Here is an 18,473-nt window from a genome sequence, read left to right on the forward strand (position 1 = left end):
TAGATTAGCCCGAGCGTTTGAACGTGACCGCATTAGCATGGGCTCTGATTTTTTTAAACAACACTACATCGCTTGGATTTAACGGAATCTTGTCATTCACATGTAACTTAAACAATCGGCCACATTCGGTATTCGGAAGCTCGTAACTTGTCAACGTTTGTGGTTTTAATGTCGTCGGTCGAGGCATTGCTGCACTTCAACCATCAGGCAATATTCAAAATTATACATATTGAAGAAGCGTGAAAGAGAACGTGATCGAGTAAGATATTGAAATGCAGCGAAATAAAGGTAACTTATTTTTCATTTATTACTATTAGGTTATAAATAAAACTCCTAAATTGACAATATTCCGTCCTTAATTATAGGTTATATTCAGAAAGAAATCCGAGTGCTGGTTATGGGTTTAATTAATTTTTTTACCGATCATTTTAATGATAAATTAAAGTAAGGTTAATATGGGTTAGTATGGCATATAGGTAAGTGTGTCTGACCTTCATATTGAAGCATGTCTACACACTGATTAGTGATAGTGTATATTGCGAGTTCATATTTTTGCTACTTGCGTTTAGTGACAAATGTCCGAAATCGCACTTATTCCTATTCACCTTAATTGACACTTATACAATATTTATACAACGATATGATTTATTTGACACGTTCTGCTTCAATCTATTCTGAAGATTATTTCGATATTACCTATACATCGAGTACGACCAGATTTAATTATATAATTTTATATACTCTGACTGACAAACCTAAGTCAGTAGAAAAATTCGCAAGATTCATTTTTTTATGGGATCACAACTCTTTGCGCCTACATGTTTTTAAATTTGTCACGTAAACATAGGCATACGTTTGGTTTTAATATGAGTTACTATATTAATACATCCATTAATTACGACTACGCTTATAACGACCGATCGCTTTAAACGACGAAATCTAACACAAAATTGTCGGGTTGCAACGACGACGAGCGTTAACGTGTTTACAAATTAACTAAGGGTAAGAAGCTAGCTTACATGTGGCGGGGGGCTTAGTAAAGATGACAATCGCTAATAGAAACGCCTTTACAGAAACTTGGCTAAATTCTAATATTTCAAACAGTGAGTTTATAGATGATAGGTGTAGTTTACAGAAAAGGTCGTGTATGTTCCACAAGTTCGAAAAAGGACGGTGGTGGTGTCCTGATTGCAATGCCCAAAGATATTCCTTCTGTAAAATTAATAAGTTATGAAACTGAATTTAAAAGCCTCTGGGTGACATTATATTTAAACCATAATCACCGTGTCAAAAAAGTAACGATTTCTGTAGTTTATCTTCCTCCCGTCAAAGTGGAATCAGTATCACGTTTTTTTGTCCAGTGTAGATGCTGCTCTGCCACACACGGATGATTTTGTACTTGTAGGCGATTTTAACCTAGGCTTCATTCAATGGAAAGCCCTAGACAACCTGATATATTTAGATCCATTAAATTATAATAACTCTCTCGGTTACATCAAGTCAACAATATAAGTAATAGTGACAATCGCCATTATTTAATAAGGTCCTTTTTAACATCCTGTCATCCCGATACATATTTAGTTTTCGATTCACGTTTATTTATGTTTTATTTTACGCCAGTAATTTTAACTAATGAGTGAGTGCGCGTACAAATACAGCTTCTTCCTACCGAATAAGTTTCTCAATTGAAGAAAAATGTGTTTTAATATAATGTAAAGAAATATTTTAATTGATTTATTTCTTTGAGAGGGGTCGCTATCATGTTATGCAGCTATAAATATGAAAAAATACATATTCATGTGATTATTTTAATACAAACAAATGAATGTCAGTTCGTTTCGTACCTCTTCCGGTAGTTGTTAACCCTTTATCAAGCTGAGGGATACATGTCTCCCACATGGTTTTTTGTTTACCATACTCAGGTTTTGACTTCAAATCTGCTACAAAGCTACATAACATTATATCAATGCCTTATATCTTAATTCGCAACTGGCTTCTAAATCCAATAATTTATCATTGACAGCCATTTGAACTGACTTGATAGGACGACGGTAATTTCATTGGTTTATGGCGAAATCCAAACATACTAAATTTCAGCGAATTGAAAGTAGATGAAGTCGGAGCCATTTTTGATATTTTGTAGATTTTCAGTGTTGTAAGTTTATGCAATCTTATACTTTACTAAACAATCATGCATTTTTGTAATATGATGTGGGATGACACTATCCTATACCTTATCCTATTACCTTAATAGAGTTTGACTATCTGGGAGCTATACCACCTATTAGCCCGGTCAAATGACGGTCAACGAAATACTATGTAAAGTATTATGATTATGTGGAAGACATATCCCTTAGCCTGGTAAATAATATAATTACACTTAATTGAATATGTCGGTTCATTACCCAGACAAGCAATGGGATTATCGTTTCCCACATTTTTCTGGTTACAATAACATATCAAATTATTGTTATACCATTTCATACAGGAAGTTCCATAATGGTTACAAATTTATATGATACGCTTCATAAGACGCACTTGTTCTTCGTTGCCTGATAAAGGGTTAACTGAACACCGGATTCTACTGAAATTATATAAAGTAAATAAAGAATAAGATCAGATGGAGAGAGGATTGTCACCGCAAGGCTAATCTTGTTTGCAATTTGCATACTGTTCCTTTCATTGACCTGACCTGACCTGATTAAAGGTGTTTATTTGATGTTTTGTACTAGCAAGTAGGCACAAAAGCTATGCCGGTTTAGGGTACTGACATATCCTTAAGATATCTCCGATTTTACCGTATGTATGTAACTACCCTATATGTGCTATTATGGATTGGGCATCAATTTGTACATTTTCGAAAGTCCTCTACCTTTATGCCCAGATGTCAGTTTTTAGTCGAGTGAATTAATTTAAAACGTATCAATGACGTTTTGCAGCTCACTGTACAACCTTTATCATGATTGCATTGTGTTCTATTGCCTTGCCTCGCTATAAACTTTCACTCCAAATAACCCCCTTATTCATCAAATTTAGCAAACCTCTGTTAAATTTGATACCTTTCTAACAAACACAAATGTCAAAAAGACGGATAAGAGCTTGTTAGACTTGATAGGCGTTAAAGTGTAACGCCGTATACTTTGGTATAAAAATAAATAGTGAACAGTGAAAAAGTAAACAGTGGTATAAAAATAACGTATTTTTTGGTTTTCAAAAGAACTTAATACCATCTTCCATTTCCTTTCCTTTGGTTACAGACACGAGATATAAGACATTTATCAGAGTGATTCATGGAGAACCGCCACACGAGGACATATACTCATGTAAGCTGTGCGACTTCAAATTTTATCGACTCATGGAAATCACCGCTCACACGAAAGTCCACGCGCGCAAGCTAACGTGCCCAGTGTGTTTCAAGTTCATTCCCGATCCAGAGGAGTATAAAACACACAGAGCCCAGCCACATCCCGATGCTCCGAAATACACTTGTCAAACCTGCAAATGCGTGTACAACACCATGTATGAGCTACGACAACATAAAAAAGTAACCCATTACCGGTACAAATGTCCACATTGTCAAGAAATGCTCACCAATAAGTCATTACGTAAACACTTGCGACAATTTCACAGTGACTCCTTGCCGACTTGCGGAATATGTGGTTTTAAGTCTTCACAGCAATCTATAATAATCCACCACCAAAAAATGGTGCACTTGAAGGAAAAAAATGTCATTTGCGACATTTGCCAATTTCCATTTTACAATACCACAGAATTAAAGAGACATATGGTGAGTCACAAAGCAGAGAAAATGTTTGAGTGCAGACATTGCAAAAAGAAATTTGCGCGTAAATCAACTCTTAATTTGCACGAGAAGATCCACACGGGGGAGAAAAACAAAATTTGTGTGGCGTGCGGTGTCGCCTTCGTGCAGAAAGCGAGCCTGAACTACCACATGTTGAAGCACCATCCGGACCGAGTTTAGTTCTAACAAACCGTACACTCAACCATAAAACTGAATGTATCCACTCACATTGTGTCCATGCAAAGTCCCGCAGAAGTAGGCAGACATCACGGATGTCCACGTACCTACGATCCTGCCACACCCTATTAGATTACCTACGCTCTCGCCCACAAAAAACGTGCCGAGCGAGATAGCTCGAGGGAGACCTCTGTTACTTTCTTCCTTTAGGGCGACTATCAAGTGACATTGAATTAATGTTGGCAGATCTAAACACAGCATGCTACAATTTATATAAATATAAATGTCGTTATTATAGATTTTGCCCACCTAGTTTATTAACCAACTTAAAAATGTGATTTTCCATTTGGCAAGGGACCTTATGGTGGGAATGAATTATCTATAGGACTTAAATTTACATACATAATCATACTATAAATATAAGAATCAACCTCTCAGAAACTTAATCCATTGCTATCTTCAGTTTTATGAAAATTATAGATATAGTTCACAGTCCTAACAATTATCTTCTAGTGTGAAGCTATCTAGCTGATATTATTGACAGTACACTGTAATTTGAACATGATGATAACTAAAGGAAATACACATAATACGTACATTGAAGGTTAGTACCGCCCAAACACAACGAGGTGCACATTATCGATAGTGGATTCAAAACACATTAACTGCCAGATTCTACGATAGTTGTTGCTATTTGTGACTTACTAGTAACTGTATTTGTTCAGGAAAACATGATATAAAAATAAAACCAAATATATCAATAATAAAAACTTTTTTTTTTATATTATTTGTTCTCCTTTTTATGTAAAATTTGAGATTTTATGTCAAGATTCCAACACTTACTTTTTACAACGTCATATCATAAATTTGCAAAAGCATCAGATGCTCTCTAGCTGAGGTTTAATGAGGTAAAAACTTAAAAACTACGCTTGTATTTGATTAGGAATATCCCGCAGATGGATTTTTGCAAGTGTATGTTTTGCAAGTTGTAACCATTAGATTAAGGAAATGCTTACAAATAATTGTTAGATTAAGTAATAACACAATTATAGCATTACCTTGGACCAAATGACGAAATCCACAACCTACTTAACCTTTTTTAACCCCTCACCAATCAACTGATCAACATAGACGGCTTAAAGTGGTTAACGTAGATTCCACGGGGGGCAAGATATCACTTTTATCTAAATCTGACACGCTCCAGTAACTACAAAAATCTCTGCTACCATAACTAGCCAATCTTGCCAACGGTTGTGCTTTTAATGCCGTCGGTCGAGGCGTTGTTGCACTGGGTAGGAGTGATAAACGTGAGTGAGTGAGTTACATTCTCTAGCTTTGTGAAAGACAAGTTTTTTAATGAATCAGGACAGAAAATGACTCGTGACTGTCAGCCAACAGACCTTGGTTTTGCAACTCTGCGGTCAATATTATCTTTATAAGGTACTATTAAAAATTCAGCGTGCAATATTCAAAACTATACCTAGCGGAACAGCGTGAAGGGAACGTGAACGAGTAAGAGATAAAATATATTGAAATCAAGCAAAGTAAAAAAGTGACTTTAAGTTTTACTTATTACTCATCATCTTCCTCGCGTTGTCGCGGCATTTTGCCAGAATCCTCAGAAGGCATAGGCACTAGTTTTTAAGTTTTATTAATTACTATTAGTTTAAATTTGTAAGTTAGAGAAGAAAAGCCACGAATAGATCGGACTGGAAAGATTTGCTTGACCAGGCTAAGGCCCACCCGCCGCAGTCATGCCTCTGTTGATGATGAGATTATAACAGAACAGAACATTGTGAGAACGGTATTCCGTCATTACCCTTAGGCTTTAATTCTGTGTATCTTAATATATCCTATTGGTTAAACGAATTGAACCCTTTATAAGGCATAAGGGTGTCAGGAATTATACAAAATTAAACCCTGTCACTTTGAAATAAAGTTTAAAATCAGGTGAGAAATATATTCCCTCTTCCTTATAAAGGCTTAATAGTAATCGTGAATCGATATTCAATTTTTACACTATAATTATGATTAAAGAATATTTAGTGCATTACGGTACAAGTGCGAAAATAGGAAATTCGCAACGAGTGGCGATAAATTAAAACACGACCGAAGGGAGTAGTACTTACTACTATTGGTTCATCTGCTAAACACACAAACAGTCAATAGACATACATAAAAGAAAACCTAGTGATAATAAAGTGTCACTAAATGGCCTCATCTAGCATGTTGTTGGCGACTTCCAGCGCTTATCATCCGATAAGACCATCAAGTGAGAAAGAATTATAGAAGGTAACAGACAAAAGGAAAGAAACAAAATAAACCGAAATAAATTACACACAGTAGACAAACTTATACAAAACGAGATTCAACATGATGACATACATAACACTAACTTAAAATAAAATAGCACGAAGGAACCGATCGTACCCAAATCTTTATACCCAGGTGTCAGTTTTCTCTCGGATGAATTCATTTAAAACGTATCAATGCCGTTTTGTAGCTCGCTGTATATGATTATATTATGTGTTTTATTTACCTGCCTGGCTATAAACATTTGGAGTAACGTACTTGGTCGCGAGAAGAGCATTTAAATATTAACCTCCTTACTTCTTAAACTTATCAAACACACAAATGTCAAAAAAACGGATGAGTTAGATGATTAGTAGCCCTAAGACTTGGTAGGCGTTAAAGAATAACATTATCCAGTATTATGTAAACTATCGTATTTCTTGGTTTTAAAAGGAACTTAATACCATCCTCTATTTCCTTTCCTTTGGTTACAGACACGAGATATAAGACATTTATCAGAGTGATTCAAGGAGAACCCCCAGACGAGGACATATACGCGTGTAAGCTGTGCGACCGCAAATTTTGTCGGCTCATGGAAATCACCGCTCACACGAAAGTCCACGCACGCAAGCTAACGTGCCCAGTGTGTTTCAAGTTCATCCCCGATCCAGAGGAGTATAAAAGACACAAAGCCCAGCCACATCCCGATGCAAAAAAATTCACATGTCAAGCCTGCAAATGCGTGTACAACACCATATTTGAGCTACGAAAACATAAAAAAGCAGCCCATTATCGGTACAAATGTCCTCATTGTCAAGAAATGCTCACCAAAAATTCATTACATAAACACCTGCGACAGTTTCACAGTGAATCCTTGCTGGCTTGCGGAATATGTGATTTTAAGTCTTCACAACAATTTAGAGTAATCCAACATCAAAAAATTGTGCATTTGAAGGAAAAAAATGTAATTTGCGACATTTGCCAATTTCCATTTTACAGTACCACAGAATTAAGGAAACATATGGTTAGCCATAAAGCGGAGAAAATGTTTGAGTGCGGACATTGCAAGAAGAAATTTGCGCGTAAATCGACTCTTAGTTTGCACGAGAAGATCCACACGGGGGAGAAGAACAAAATTTGTGCGGTGTGCGGGGCCGCCTTCGTGCAGAAAGCTAGTCTGAACTACCACATGGTGAAACACCATCCGGACCGTGTTTAATAATGTAAAAACGTTTTTCAGCCACTGAACGCATGGTCACTTCATGTATGAATTCAGGGTAAATTCATGTCCATTCAATTTTGCTGTTCGTTATACATATCATCACACATGTTTCCCAGAGGGGTAAGCAGAGATTACGGATTTCCACGTCTTACAATCTTGCCACACCCTTAGACTTATCATATTAGTGTAAACTGCGCTCTTGCCTCCAAAAAACTTGGACAGCCACGGGGAAATCGTGGACGATATCGTTTAAAAAGTATTATAAAATCAATAAAATGAAATCTCGTACATATTGGTTCCCTACTGTGTCGTGACGATAGCATCGTGTAGTAGGTACCTACCACGATATAGTATAAAAGCGTCCTACCTATCGTACTACCTACCTACCTACCTACCTACCTACGATATCGTCTCCGATCGATAGTTGATATAAAAACCACACCATACAATCTCATAAATTTTCGCTTCCTGCTGTGTCGATGTCGTGATGATAATTGTAGCACAATATCCACGATAAAGTATAAAAACACCCATTGACTTATGCATTGAAGTTCACTCCTTAATAACCAACTTGCTTACGCGGCTTGCATTTTTTCATGGTCTCAAACAAGCCTACTTTTTGATATTCAACAAATTGAACACATATCAGTGAAAGAATAAGGATCAAAGTCAAATGGCGTTCTAAAAAAAGTTTTAATTATGTGTCGGAAGATGTTAGTAAATTTACGTCGTTACAAAGTTTTCTTTGGCAATACACCTCTATTTCAAATTCTCTTTGCAGTAACTGAATTGAAGCAAAAACAGACCGAAATTACAGTTGTATTCGAAGGTCAGATTAGGACAAGGTCAAATTGTGATGAGAAGCATGTACTGTATTTCGTTAATGAAATATTGTATTTAAGTAGATATTTCATTTTCATACTTTTTTTAATTTATCTGTAAGGTATGTTAATTTCTCTTTGGTAGATAAAAATGTTGTGATAGATGTTTTTTCTACGCATTCAAGTAAGTTTTATATTATATATAAAATACCTGTTATGCACGGTGCTTACGAGGAACCCGAATTTTTTTACCACGAATTTCTGAGACCAAAATAAGGAATAATTGTTATATGAGTTAAAGTCGATTTCACCGAAAATTTGCTTTTGTTTTGTTTTTTTTTTCGATTTTTTTAATGTTTGTATTGTACATAAAAAGTCACGGTCACTTAAAGTGAATTTTTACTTTTTTTTTCATAAAACCTGGTTTTTGCAAAGTGTTGTCACTTTTTGACATCTATCAATAAGGATATTTAGTCTACGTCACATAGTGGCAACATCGCCATCATAAAGGCGTTACACTAAGTAATAATGATTTTTTTTTGGTATTAACTCTGAACCTAGGAGAATTCCAGAAAAATTGATAGGAAATTTTAGTCTTTAAATATGATCAGGATACTGTTAAATAATGTGTCTTTGGAGTTTCTCGTAAACACCTTGTATTTAGTTATGCGTATCTTATAAGTGTTATATCACTAACCCTTGTAAAATTCAACATTGTCAATGTTTAATTTTTTCTTTTTAAGTAGTTTAATTAGAAATAAGGTTATAAAAAAATGTGTTTAATCAATGTTTTTTTAATGGGTATGAAGTCATCTCACTTAAAATCTGAGTCGTAAATTATGACCACCTATTATGGGCACAGTAGGTAATCATTTTTTTTCCTTTCCATTCAAACGTAGTACTAATTTTCCTCTCCGGATATTCACATTATTCCAAATATTTTGACATAATTTGTTGTATATCAACTACAGATCTGCTCCTACGTTTGATTTAGAGCTTTTATAGTATTTTATGCAACAGTTGTATAAGAAGGGTCAAAAAAGGCGAGTGGCGTGAGTTACAATGTGAGCCGGAGCCGAAGGCGTAGGCGAACATTGTAAAGGAATACGCCACGAGCATTTTTTGACCTACTTATACAACGTTGCATACAATATTTTTCCTACGAGTCAACAAAAATAAATCTTAATTTAGGTAAACAAATCAAAAGTATATAGCCAAGACGAGCGAGCATACCTTGTTACGCGCCCGGCCCGCCCCGGGCCGCGGCCGGCCGGTCAGCGACACCTCGTAACTCATGAGGCCCTGGTACTTGCTACTTGCTAAATTAAATTTTTGGACAGTTTTTTCTCAATTTTGGCCACCGTAGCCTACGGAGACTAACAAGCAACGCTAAGCGGTCTTCGTAGTCTATGGGTGTTGCTATATTACGGGTGTCACATGCGTGTTTCTGACTTATGAAGTAATTATTTTTACTATGCAACCAAATGAATATTTTGTAAGTTGGCAGCAATGCACTTAGTTTAAAACTGTATTCGTTTTGGTTTTGTAGGCATTAATCGCAGTAACGTTATAGCGATTAAAAGCACAAGAGCTTTTATGAGGAATAGACAATACAGACTTTTCTTGAAACCTTTTATGTATGTTCTTATATTCGTGTTAATGAATGCATAAATGACAGATAACAGTAGAGGAGTAGGAAAAAGCTTTTAGAGCTAGAGTTAGAGCATTTAAAAATGTGTATGAAAACTGCTATCCGCTCCAAATTTTTACAATAATCAAAAAATCTCAAAAAGTCAAACGTAGGGGCATAGCTATTGTTAATATACATCAAATGATGTACAAATATTTTCCATAATGTCAATATCCAGAGGAAAATGGGGACTAAGTTTGTACGGAGAAGCGGCCGAAAGGCTTAAGTTGACGCTGCGCGTACATTTTGTGCACTTTACACATGAGAGAATAACGATAAAATAACATAACAATACTCTTTACTGCACACATAACTTAAAAATAACAATAAACTAAAATAAAAAACCCCAACACAGAAACGGTTGAACCGATTTTGATAAAACATGTCTAAATACCGCCTCTACAAACCCTGCTTATAAAAAAAAAACCAGCATCCAAATCGGTTCACCCGTTTAAGAGCTATGGTGCTATAGACCGACACACTCACAGCGGTCACACTTAAAACATGCAAAAAAACGTGGCGGAATTACTAAGGTCTGTTTTTTTATTCCGTAGACTAAAATGACATTTCTTAGTACCACATGAAATGTCATTTTAGTCTACAGAATAAAAAACAGAATATAAACGATCGTGGGAAGAAGCAAAAAATAATGCTAGCACTAAAGCAGGTGTCTGGTTTTTTAGGTATTCTGGCAAATTGTTATATTAGTCAACTAATGTATATTATAGGACATCCTAACACAGATTCACTAAGTCCCACGGAAAGCTCAAGAAGTCTTCTTGTGGGTACAAATACTTAAATACACAGAAAACACCCATGCATGACTGAGGAACAAATTTCTGTGCTCATTACACAAATAAATGCCCTTACCGGGATTCGAACCCAGGACCATCATAGGCTTCATAGGCAGAGTCACTACCCACTAGGCCAAACCAGTCGTCAAAATTAAAAGATTTTTATTGGATAATTTAATAAATTTTTAACCATGCTTATTTGTTCCATATGCATGCTTACCTCAACGTGCGTCCCTACTTTGTTTTTCAGTGTTACTGTGTTGTACTTCTGAATGGAGTGAACTCACTGCTGGTGTTCCTCAAGGTGGAGTGCTGTCCCCGCTGCTGTTCACAATTTTCATATATGGTATCACGAAATCCTTGACTTCATCATATCATTTATATGCAGACGACTTGCAGATATATGCAGCGGCTAGCATTGTTGATGGCGAGTCCTTAAGAGTCCGGCCGAATTTCACCTTCCTTTGTAGTTTCGTTCTCATTTAAACTACGTGTTGGATTGTAATGAAACGTTGCACATACAATGACATGAGGTCTGTAATTGGGTCATATAGCTCCAGCTTATAAAACAAACAAAATAGAGCAAAAACAATTTTGTATGAAAAACTTACATTCGCTATATTTTTTTAAGTATGGTATCTAAAGCTACATACATAAACTAACTACAGGCATATATATACCTTATCCTATTGTAAGTACAAAGTTTGAGAGCAATCGAGCTAATCGTTTTAAAATGAGAGCGTAAGGACTCTTACTCGTAATAAGTCAAATAAATCACGATTTAGTCTCTATTTGTGACTAGGCGGCATCGTTTGACTTGAAGGTAAATGCTAAGAAGTCTCAAGCAATTGTAGTTCCTAGCTCTTATTTCGTCCTCAAGCTGGCTGGTTGGTGGAATTCATATTTCTTTGTCTTCTACTGTCAAGAGCTTTAACATTATCATGGACAAGACTCTCTCCTGGTTAGCTGATGTTACCGATATCAGCAAAAGAATTCAATTCTCTTCACTCTTTTCGGTGCCTACAATAGTTATTTGTTTTACAAGGGGGCAAAGTTGTTGTTTAACCGCTTGTGCTAATATTGATACACGAGCAAGCGAGAGATTCCAAAATTGAACCACGAGCGTAGTGAGTGATTCGAGGAGTGGAATTCTGAGCGTTGCGAGGGTCAACCCTCGCAACGCTCAAAATCAAACAAACAAAGTTTGCCTCCGAGTGTAACACAAAAATGTTCACCACACAAACGCGAGGAAAATACTAATTTTAGAAACAAAAAAAAAACAAACCAAACAAATCCAAAAGAACGTAGTAAAATGATCACTCAAAATCATCAATTCTACCAGTCAACATAAGGAAACAACTCAAAATTTGCCCCACTTTATTATTTGACCCACATGTGGACAAAATGCAACTTCATTTTTGAACAATCAAGAGGGCCCTTACCAGTTGGTGTGGTGAAAAAAAAATTCCCGCTCCGTACCAAGATTATTCTTGTCCGCTCTCTGTTGCTTCCATCCTCTGGACTATGGGAGCATCGTGACCCTTGACCCTAATGAAGAACTTCTTAACTAGATGGAGCGTCTGCAGAAATTTTGACCATTTTCCATTCACAGCTTGAGTCTTGCACACTTTATATCTCGTCTTTAAGATGCTGTACTACCCGTCTTCCCCACCTTACCTTTCAGAACGTTTAACATCTTTGGTGGATGGAAGTGGCCACCGGCTGCGATCTAGTGCGGATCTTCCACTCGCTATTCCTCCCCATAAATACCGATCCTACGACAAATCATTTACGATATAGTCTGTGAAGCTGTGGAACGCGTTGAGGCAGTGTCGGTCTGAAGGCCAAATTAAAGAGGTTATGGCTTCACTTGATGCATATTTAGTTATGTTTCCAGGGTTAGCTACTTCTTTTAAACCTTGCCATCATGTACATCTTCTAGTTATCTTTTTCAGTTGCTTAAAGGTTAGCTGAATGAGATTCGTTAAAGGGATAAGTTCGCCTTTCTACACATTTATTGTCTTATCACTTGCTTGTACAATAATGTGTATAACTACTACTATTACTACTACAATAGCTTTAGTAGCACCTACTGTTAAATGTATTGTATTTTATGTACCTAATGGTTTAACAGTTCGTAAAAAGTTGAACAGTCTATGTTAAACATCTACACCGTGTTTTTTTTTATTTGCGTTAATTTCGAGGGTGCATTCCTGAGCTTAAATTAAGTATTTTTCTCAAAGACACCGATATTCTAATTAACTCCATTTCGGAGATAATCAATCATAAATTTTTATATTATAAGGCCCTTACGAGCGTGTACACTTGCCTTAGGGCCTGTTTACTTATTGATTAGTGTTTAGTGCGAGTACATACATTTGCTACTAAACGTACGTACTATCTCGGACGATCGATGTTAGAAATGACATTGACATATCACAGTTTTCAATTGTTTGGTTGAGTTAAATGTAATGCCCATGTTACAACAACGCTATATGCAACATTTAGTTACTTTTTATAAATATAAAAATTGTAAAAAAAAAACAAAAAAAAATTTTTTTTTGAAAATTAACTGTGCCATTTAGTTTCCTTAAACGTACTTACCGAAACCCCGGAGTTAACGCAATTCAATAAAAACACGGTGTATATACGGCCGGTCTTATACAAACATTATTAACGTTCAAAATAACATAATTTGAAATGATTTTATTATAATTATGCTGTCAATCGAGATGACGTTTTATACGAAGTGAAATGTCAAATGCCAAAAAAGTGATCAAATGCCTCCATGGCGGGCGTAACATGCGGTTCCTTAATACATCATAGAGACCTTATTGTGTATGAAACTATACATAATTAAGCACATAAACAAGTCACATGAACTAGGTACTATGCATATTAAAAATTTCAAACCATACGATGCGAATGAAAACTTTTTGTGTAATTACGAGTACAAAGCAAGCGAGAGAGAGTGTTGTTTTTATAAAGTGTTTTATTATTATAAAATATTATGAATTAATTTTAAATTGTTAATAAATGACAATGAAAACTTACCTCTCTCTCATTTCCTTTGGTTACAGACTCACGATTTGGGCAATTTATGAAAAAGATACCAGAAGCCAAACCCGACCAGAGGTATGTCTGCCTGCTGTGCGACTTCCAAACCAACCGCAAGGCCATCTACCACCACATACGCAACCACGTGCTTAAGATGGAGTGCCCGATATGCTACGAGATAATTCCCAATAAAGACGAGTTCGCAATTCATATAGACCAATCACATCCAGACAAAAAGAAAACATTACAGTTCTGCGAACCATGCAACCTTGAGTTCCCAAATACTGCTGAACTAATCCGACATAAAAAATTCTCCCATAATGTTGTCAAGTGCACTTTCTGCCCAGAGACTATGATTCGAAAGAACATAGTAAAGCATATTAGGCAATTCCACGAACTTGACTTGCCAACTTGCGAATTGTGCGGCTTTAAATCCATACATAAAAGTAAAGTAACGCGTCATATAAAACTTGTTCATTTGAAGGAGAAAAGAATGACATGTAACATTTGTAAATATCAATGCTTCGATACTTACGCTTTGAAAAAGCACATGGTCAGGCACGAAGGGGAAAAGTCATACGAGTGTAAGTTCTGTAAGAAGAAGTTTGCGCGTAAGACAACTTGTAGTATGCATGAGAAGATCCACACGGGGGAGAAGAACAAGGTTTGCGAGTTGTGCGGCGCCGCCTTTGTGCAGAAAGCGAGCTTGAACTACCATATGTTGAAGTACCACCCTGATAGTGTTCAGCACTGCAATATAAATAAATAATAAATATTATAGGACATTATTACACAAATTGACTAAGTCCCACAGTAAGCTCAATAAGGCTTGTGTTGTAGGTACCTAGACAACGATATATATAATTATAAATACTTAAATACATAGAAAACACCCATGACTCAGAAACAAATATCCGTGTTCATCACACAAATATATGCTCTTACCAGGATTTGAACCCGGGACCATCAGCTTCATAGGCAGGGTCACTACCCACTAGGCCAGACCGGTCGTCAGGCATCTATGGACATACTAGGACATCCAATATCGAACGATTCTCTGGACCGGTATTGAAATCCGATATTGGCTCTATACCGGAATTCTGTAATTTGTACAAGTACTGCAAATGACTATTTAAAAAGCTTTTTTTAATTTGGTCAATTATTAATGTTTCGTTTCACATATCCTATTCTATTAACATAATTTATGCTGTTCGTATAACAATAGCTCTGATTAAGGGAGGTAAATAATGTAGTCGGACTGAATATAAAATAGGCCTGCTAAATAGCCTAAAACAATCGACACGAGAAGAAGAAGAAGATTATAGAATACGTCCGTTAAAATATTTTCTAAAATCGTAGTTTCAGTCGTAATTGCGTTATTTTTTAAAAAAACCAAAATAAAAATATTCAAATCCGGAATTCCGATGTTTCGATATTTATCCGCTTCAATTTCGGTATTGAAATATCTTAAAAAACCGGTCACATAATATTCCGTTATTAATGCCCTAGCAACTAGCAAACGATTATTACCGAGCGCTCACGAAACGTGAAAAATGTGAACAGTCATACTAATAATTGGGTTCTTTTAAGATAAACTTACCTTGGGAGAAATTTGCGTCTTTGTGATCTTTAGTATTTAAGTGTGATAATTTAAAAATCAGCGCCACGGATTGTCGCGGCATTATGCTAAACGGATTTTAGCATCCAATGTTTTTTATGTCTGCATATCTTCTTTTCCTTGCCGTACTATGTCGTGGTACTCGTGGTGTTCAATAAATGTATTTATTTTTCTTTCTAATTTATTTTAGTACTTTATAGTGTATAAAGAATTTAGAATTATTAACTTAATATAAAAAACACACGAACACTAGAACGAATTTTGAGAATATATATATAGTTAGAGTCAGACCAAGCTAAGTTGGCAACGAATTTGGTAGCCCAGCCTGAGCAAGTGTTAAGTAAACGTCATAATTTCATACAAGTTTGACGTTTGAAATAACACTTTCACTCTCTGGGCTGTCAAAATCGCTGCCAACTTATCTTGTTCTGACTCTAGGTAGTCATTTTAACGTTTCTTCGTTCGTAAGTTATTAAATCATGTTTACGCTCAAATTTAAAATGCATAACGATATAATGTTTTTGTTTGACCTAATATATATCGAAGATACTGAACATGTTTTTTTATTTATATTTAAATTTTATCCTTTGCTCTACTCTTTTATTAAATCTCTACCACTGAGTAAAAAAAGGGTTTAAAGTTTTCAACAACTTCTAACCGCATAAAAGGATAATACATATTTAAATAACCTGTATTAAAACCATAGATGGTAGGATCAACTAGATGTGCTTTATGCGTTCGCCCGTAAGGGACAAAACATACGCAACGCTAAATTATAAATACGTTTTAACATTCCCGTCAACACACCAAAAACAACCTACGTAATTTGGTCGGGTTATTTGTTGCCCATCATAAACCATACTAAAATTTATCTGCCGACTCTACCATTTCATCTCTATACTTATTGTACCTCTATGATAAAACCCAATGTCCAATTATTTTACCATCGCTAAACAAACGTAGTAAGTACATAATTAAAATGTATCTTAGTGAGTCTTTCTCAAATATATTACCTAGGCTCAAGCTTCTAAATCATTTTGAAGAGGGTCCAGCCAAGAGTAGCAAGTACATTTTGGAAAATAAATAAGTTTTTTTTTAGGTTTTATTTTCCATTTTTAGTTTTAGACGTGGGTAGTAAGATATGAGTAGCGCAGCATTCTGCAGGAGTCGGTCCTATCTTATCAAAAAACATGTCACTAAAAGGTTTCGCGCTTCGAGTAAGTTTCGAATTTCAAGATATATCTGGATCCATCAAGATTTGGTAAGTTACCTCAATTCCTCATGGATCATCACAACTGAATTTTGACAAAAATGGGATCAACTTGGAACTACAATTAAGCAAAAAAATAATTTACAATTGTGTTCAGAAATAAAGAAGTTCTGTGGTGACATACATTTAAAAAAATATATAGTCAAATTGATAATCTCTTCCTTTTTCTGAAACTAGTAAAAAAGGGATATTCCCACTAGTTACTGCCAAGTTGTCACCAGTGGTAACTACTGGGCAAAAAATCCCATTAGGTACCACCAAACCGAACCAAACTATTATTATTTATTAAACAATACTATTTATACAGTTTTATTAGTCTTGAACTTTAAAAAATTTTTGGTGATAACTACTGAGAAAAAATTCCCACTTTTTACCAGTAGTAACTACTGAGAAATAAAGCCCAGTAGTTACCATCAACTTGGTTCGGTTTGGTGGTAACTACTGGGTTTTTTTTTCCCAGTAGATACCATTAGTAAAAGGTGAGACAAAATCCCAGTAATTACCACTGGTAGCAACTTGGTGGTAACTAGTGGGAATAACCAACGAAGGGGCCTATGCGCCGGGTAACTTACTTAAAAACTAACCTTATATGAATTTTGGACAACGTGCGTGTCCCACACGGCACAGCGATTGTTCTCGCACCACGTTAATGATGAACAAACATTTTCTCTTAGTTTCGTTTTTATTTGCAGGACGCAAACGGATAAGGATACAGAAGTCAAAATACCAAAACCTGTTCAAGGTCGTCCATGGAGAGGAACTGAAGTACGCTTGCTGCCAGTGTGACTTTGAGAGTCAAAATCGACCTGAGATGCTTACGCACATTCGATGGAATCACGATAGTCATGTCCAGAATCTGACTTGTCCGACGTGTGGTGAAGTCTTTACCGACATAAAACTGCTACAAGAACACAAAACCCAACCTCATGACGTGAAGTATTCATGTGACTCGTGCGATTTAAAATTCACAAAAAAAGTACTGCTGACACAACACAACAAACAACACCATGGTCTTGTGAAGTGTTATTTTTGTCCGAAAATATTCTCGAAAGTGGAAGTAAAAAACCACGTGGAGGACATTCACAAAGATATCCCGACATGCGGAGTGTGTGGGTTCAAAGGTCTAACAGAAGGCGCTATAATAAAACACCAACGGAAAGTGCATTTGAACGAGAAAAATGTAACGTGCTCTGTTTGTAAATTTAAATGCTTTAGCATCACACACTTGAATAGACACATGATAAGCCATAAGGTGGACAAGGTGTACACGTGCAAATTTTGTAAGAAGACATTCCCGCGACGTACGACGTGTCGGATACACGAGATGATACACACAGGAGAGAAGAATAAAGTGTGTGATGTGTGCGGCGCCAAGTTTGTCCAGAAAGCGAGCCTCAATTATCACATGTTAAAGCACCATCCCGACCATGTGTGATTTGTTTAAACAGTGTTGCGCAATACAAAAGGTACTAAATAGAGAACTTATTACTTTTATTTGTTGCTCTGTAAGTGGCTCGTCGTTTTTCTATGAAGCGGGTGAAAGTGAATTTTGGCCCTAGGGCCTTTCATTTTCACAAAATATTCTTAACCCTTACACATTTTTTAACGACCCCTATGCGAACGAAAGGATAATATTTAAATTATATTAAAACCTACTACGTACTTAATTTAAATCCATTATAACATATTCAATATTATTTATTATGCAAAGCTAAGTTGCGGTAATCATA

General features: G+C 35.9%; 1 protein-coding gene across 8 annotated transcripts in view; it reads left to right on the forward strand.

Moving 5' to 3' along the window:
* Nucleotides 1–18,473, forward strand: part of LOC133531550 (zinc finger protein 852-like) — a 119,234-nt gene that overhangs the window by 76,362 nt on the left and 24,399 nt on the right. Inside the window, exons 10-11 of one of the 8 annotated variants that reach the window (XM_061869829.1) lie at nucleotides 3,258–3,323; nucleotides 6,766–9,097. The exons of 4 other annotated variants lie outside the window; for them this stretch is intronic. In XM_061869829.1, the coding sequence (XP_061725813.1) occupies nucleotides 3,258–3,323; nucleotides 6,766–7,490 (791 nt within the window). In that variant the 3' untranslated portion in view covers nucleotides 7,491–9,097. Of the gene's footprint in view, nucleotides 1–3,257; nucleotides 3,324–6,765; nucleotides 9,098–13,878; nucleotides 16,028–17,435; nucleotides 18,210–18,473 lie in introns of those variants that run through there. 3 more of the 8 variants (XM_061869833.1, XM_061869832.1, XM_061869837.1) reach the window with 3 other exon arrangements.

This window comes from Cydia pomonella, chromosome 25 (assembly GCF_033807575.1).
Source record: "Cydia pomonella isolate Wapato2018A chromosome 25, ilCydPomo1, whole genome shotgun sequence".
Lineage (NCBI taxonomy): Eukaryota > Metazoa > Arthropoda > Insecta > Lepidoptera > Tortricidae > Cydia > Cydia pomonella.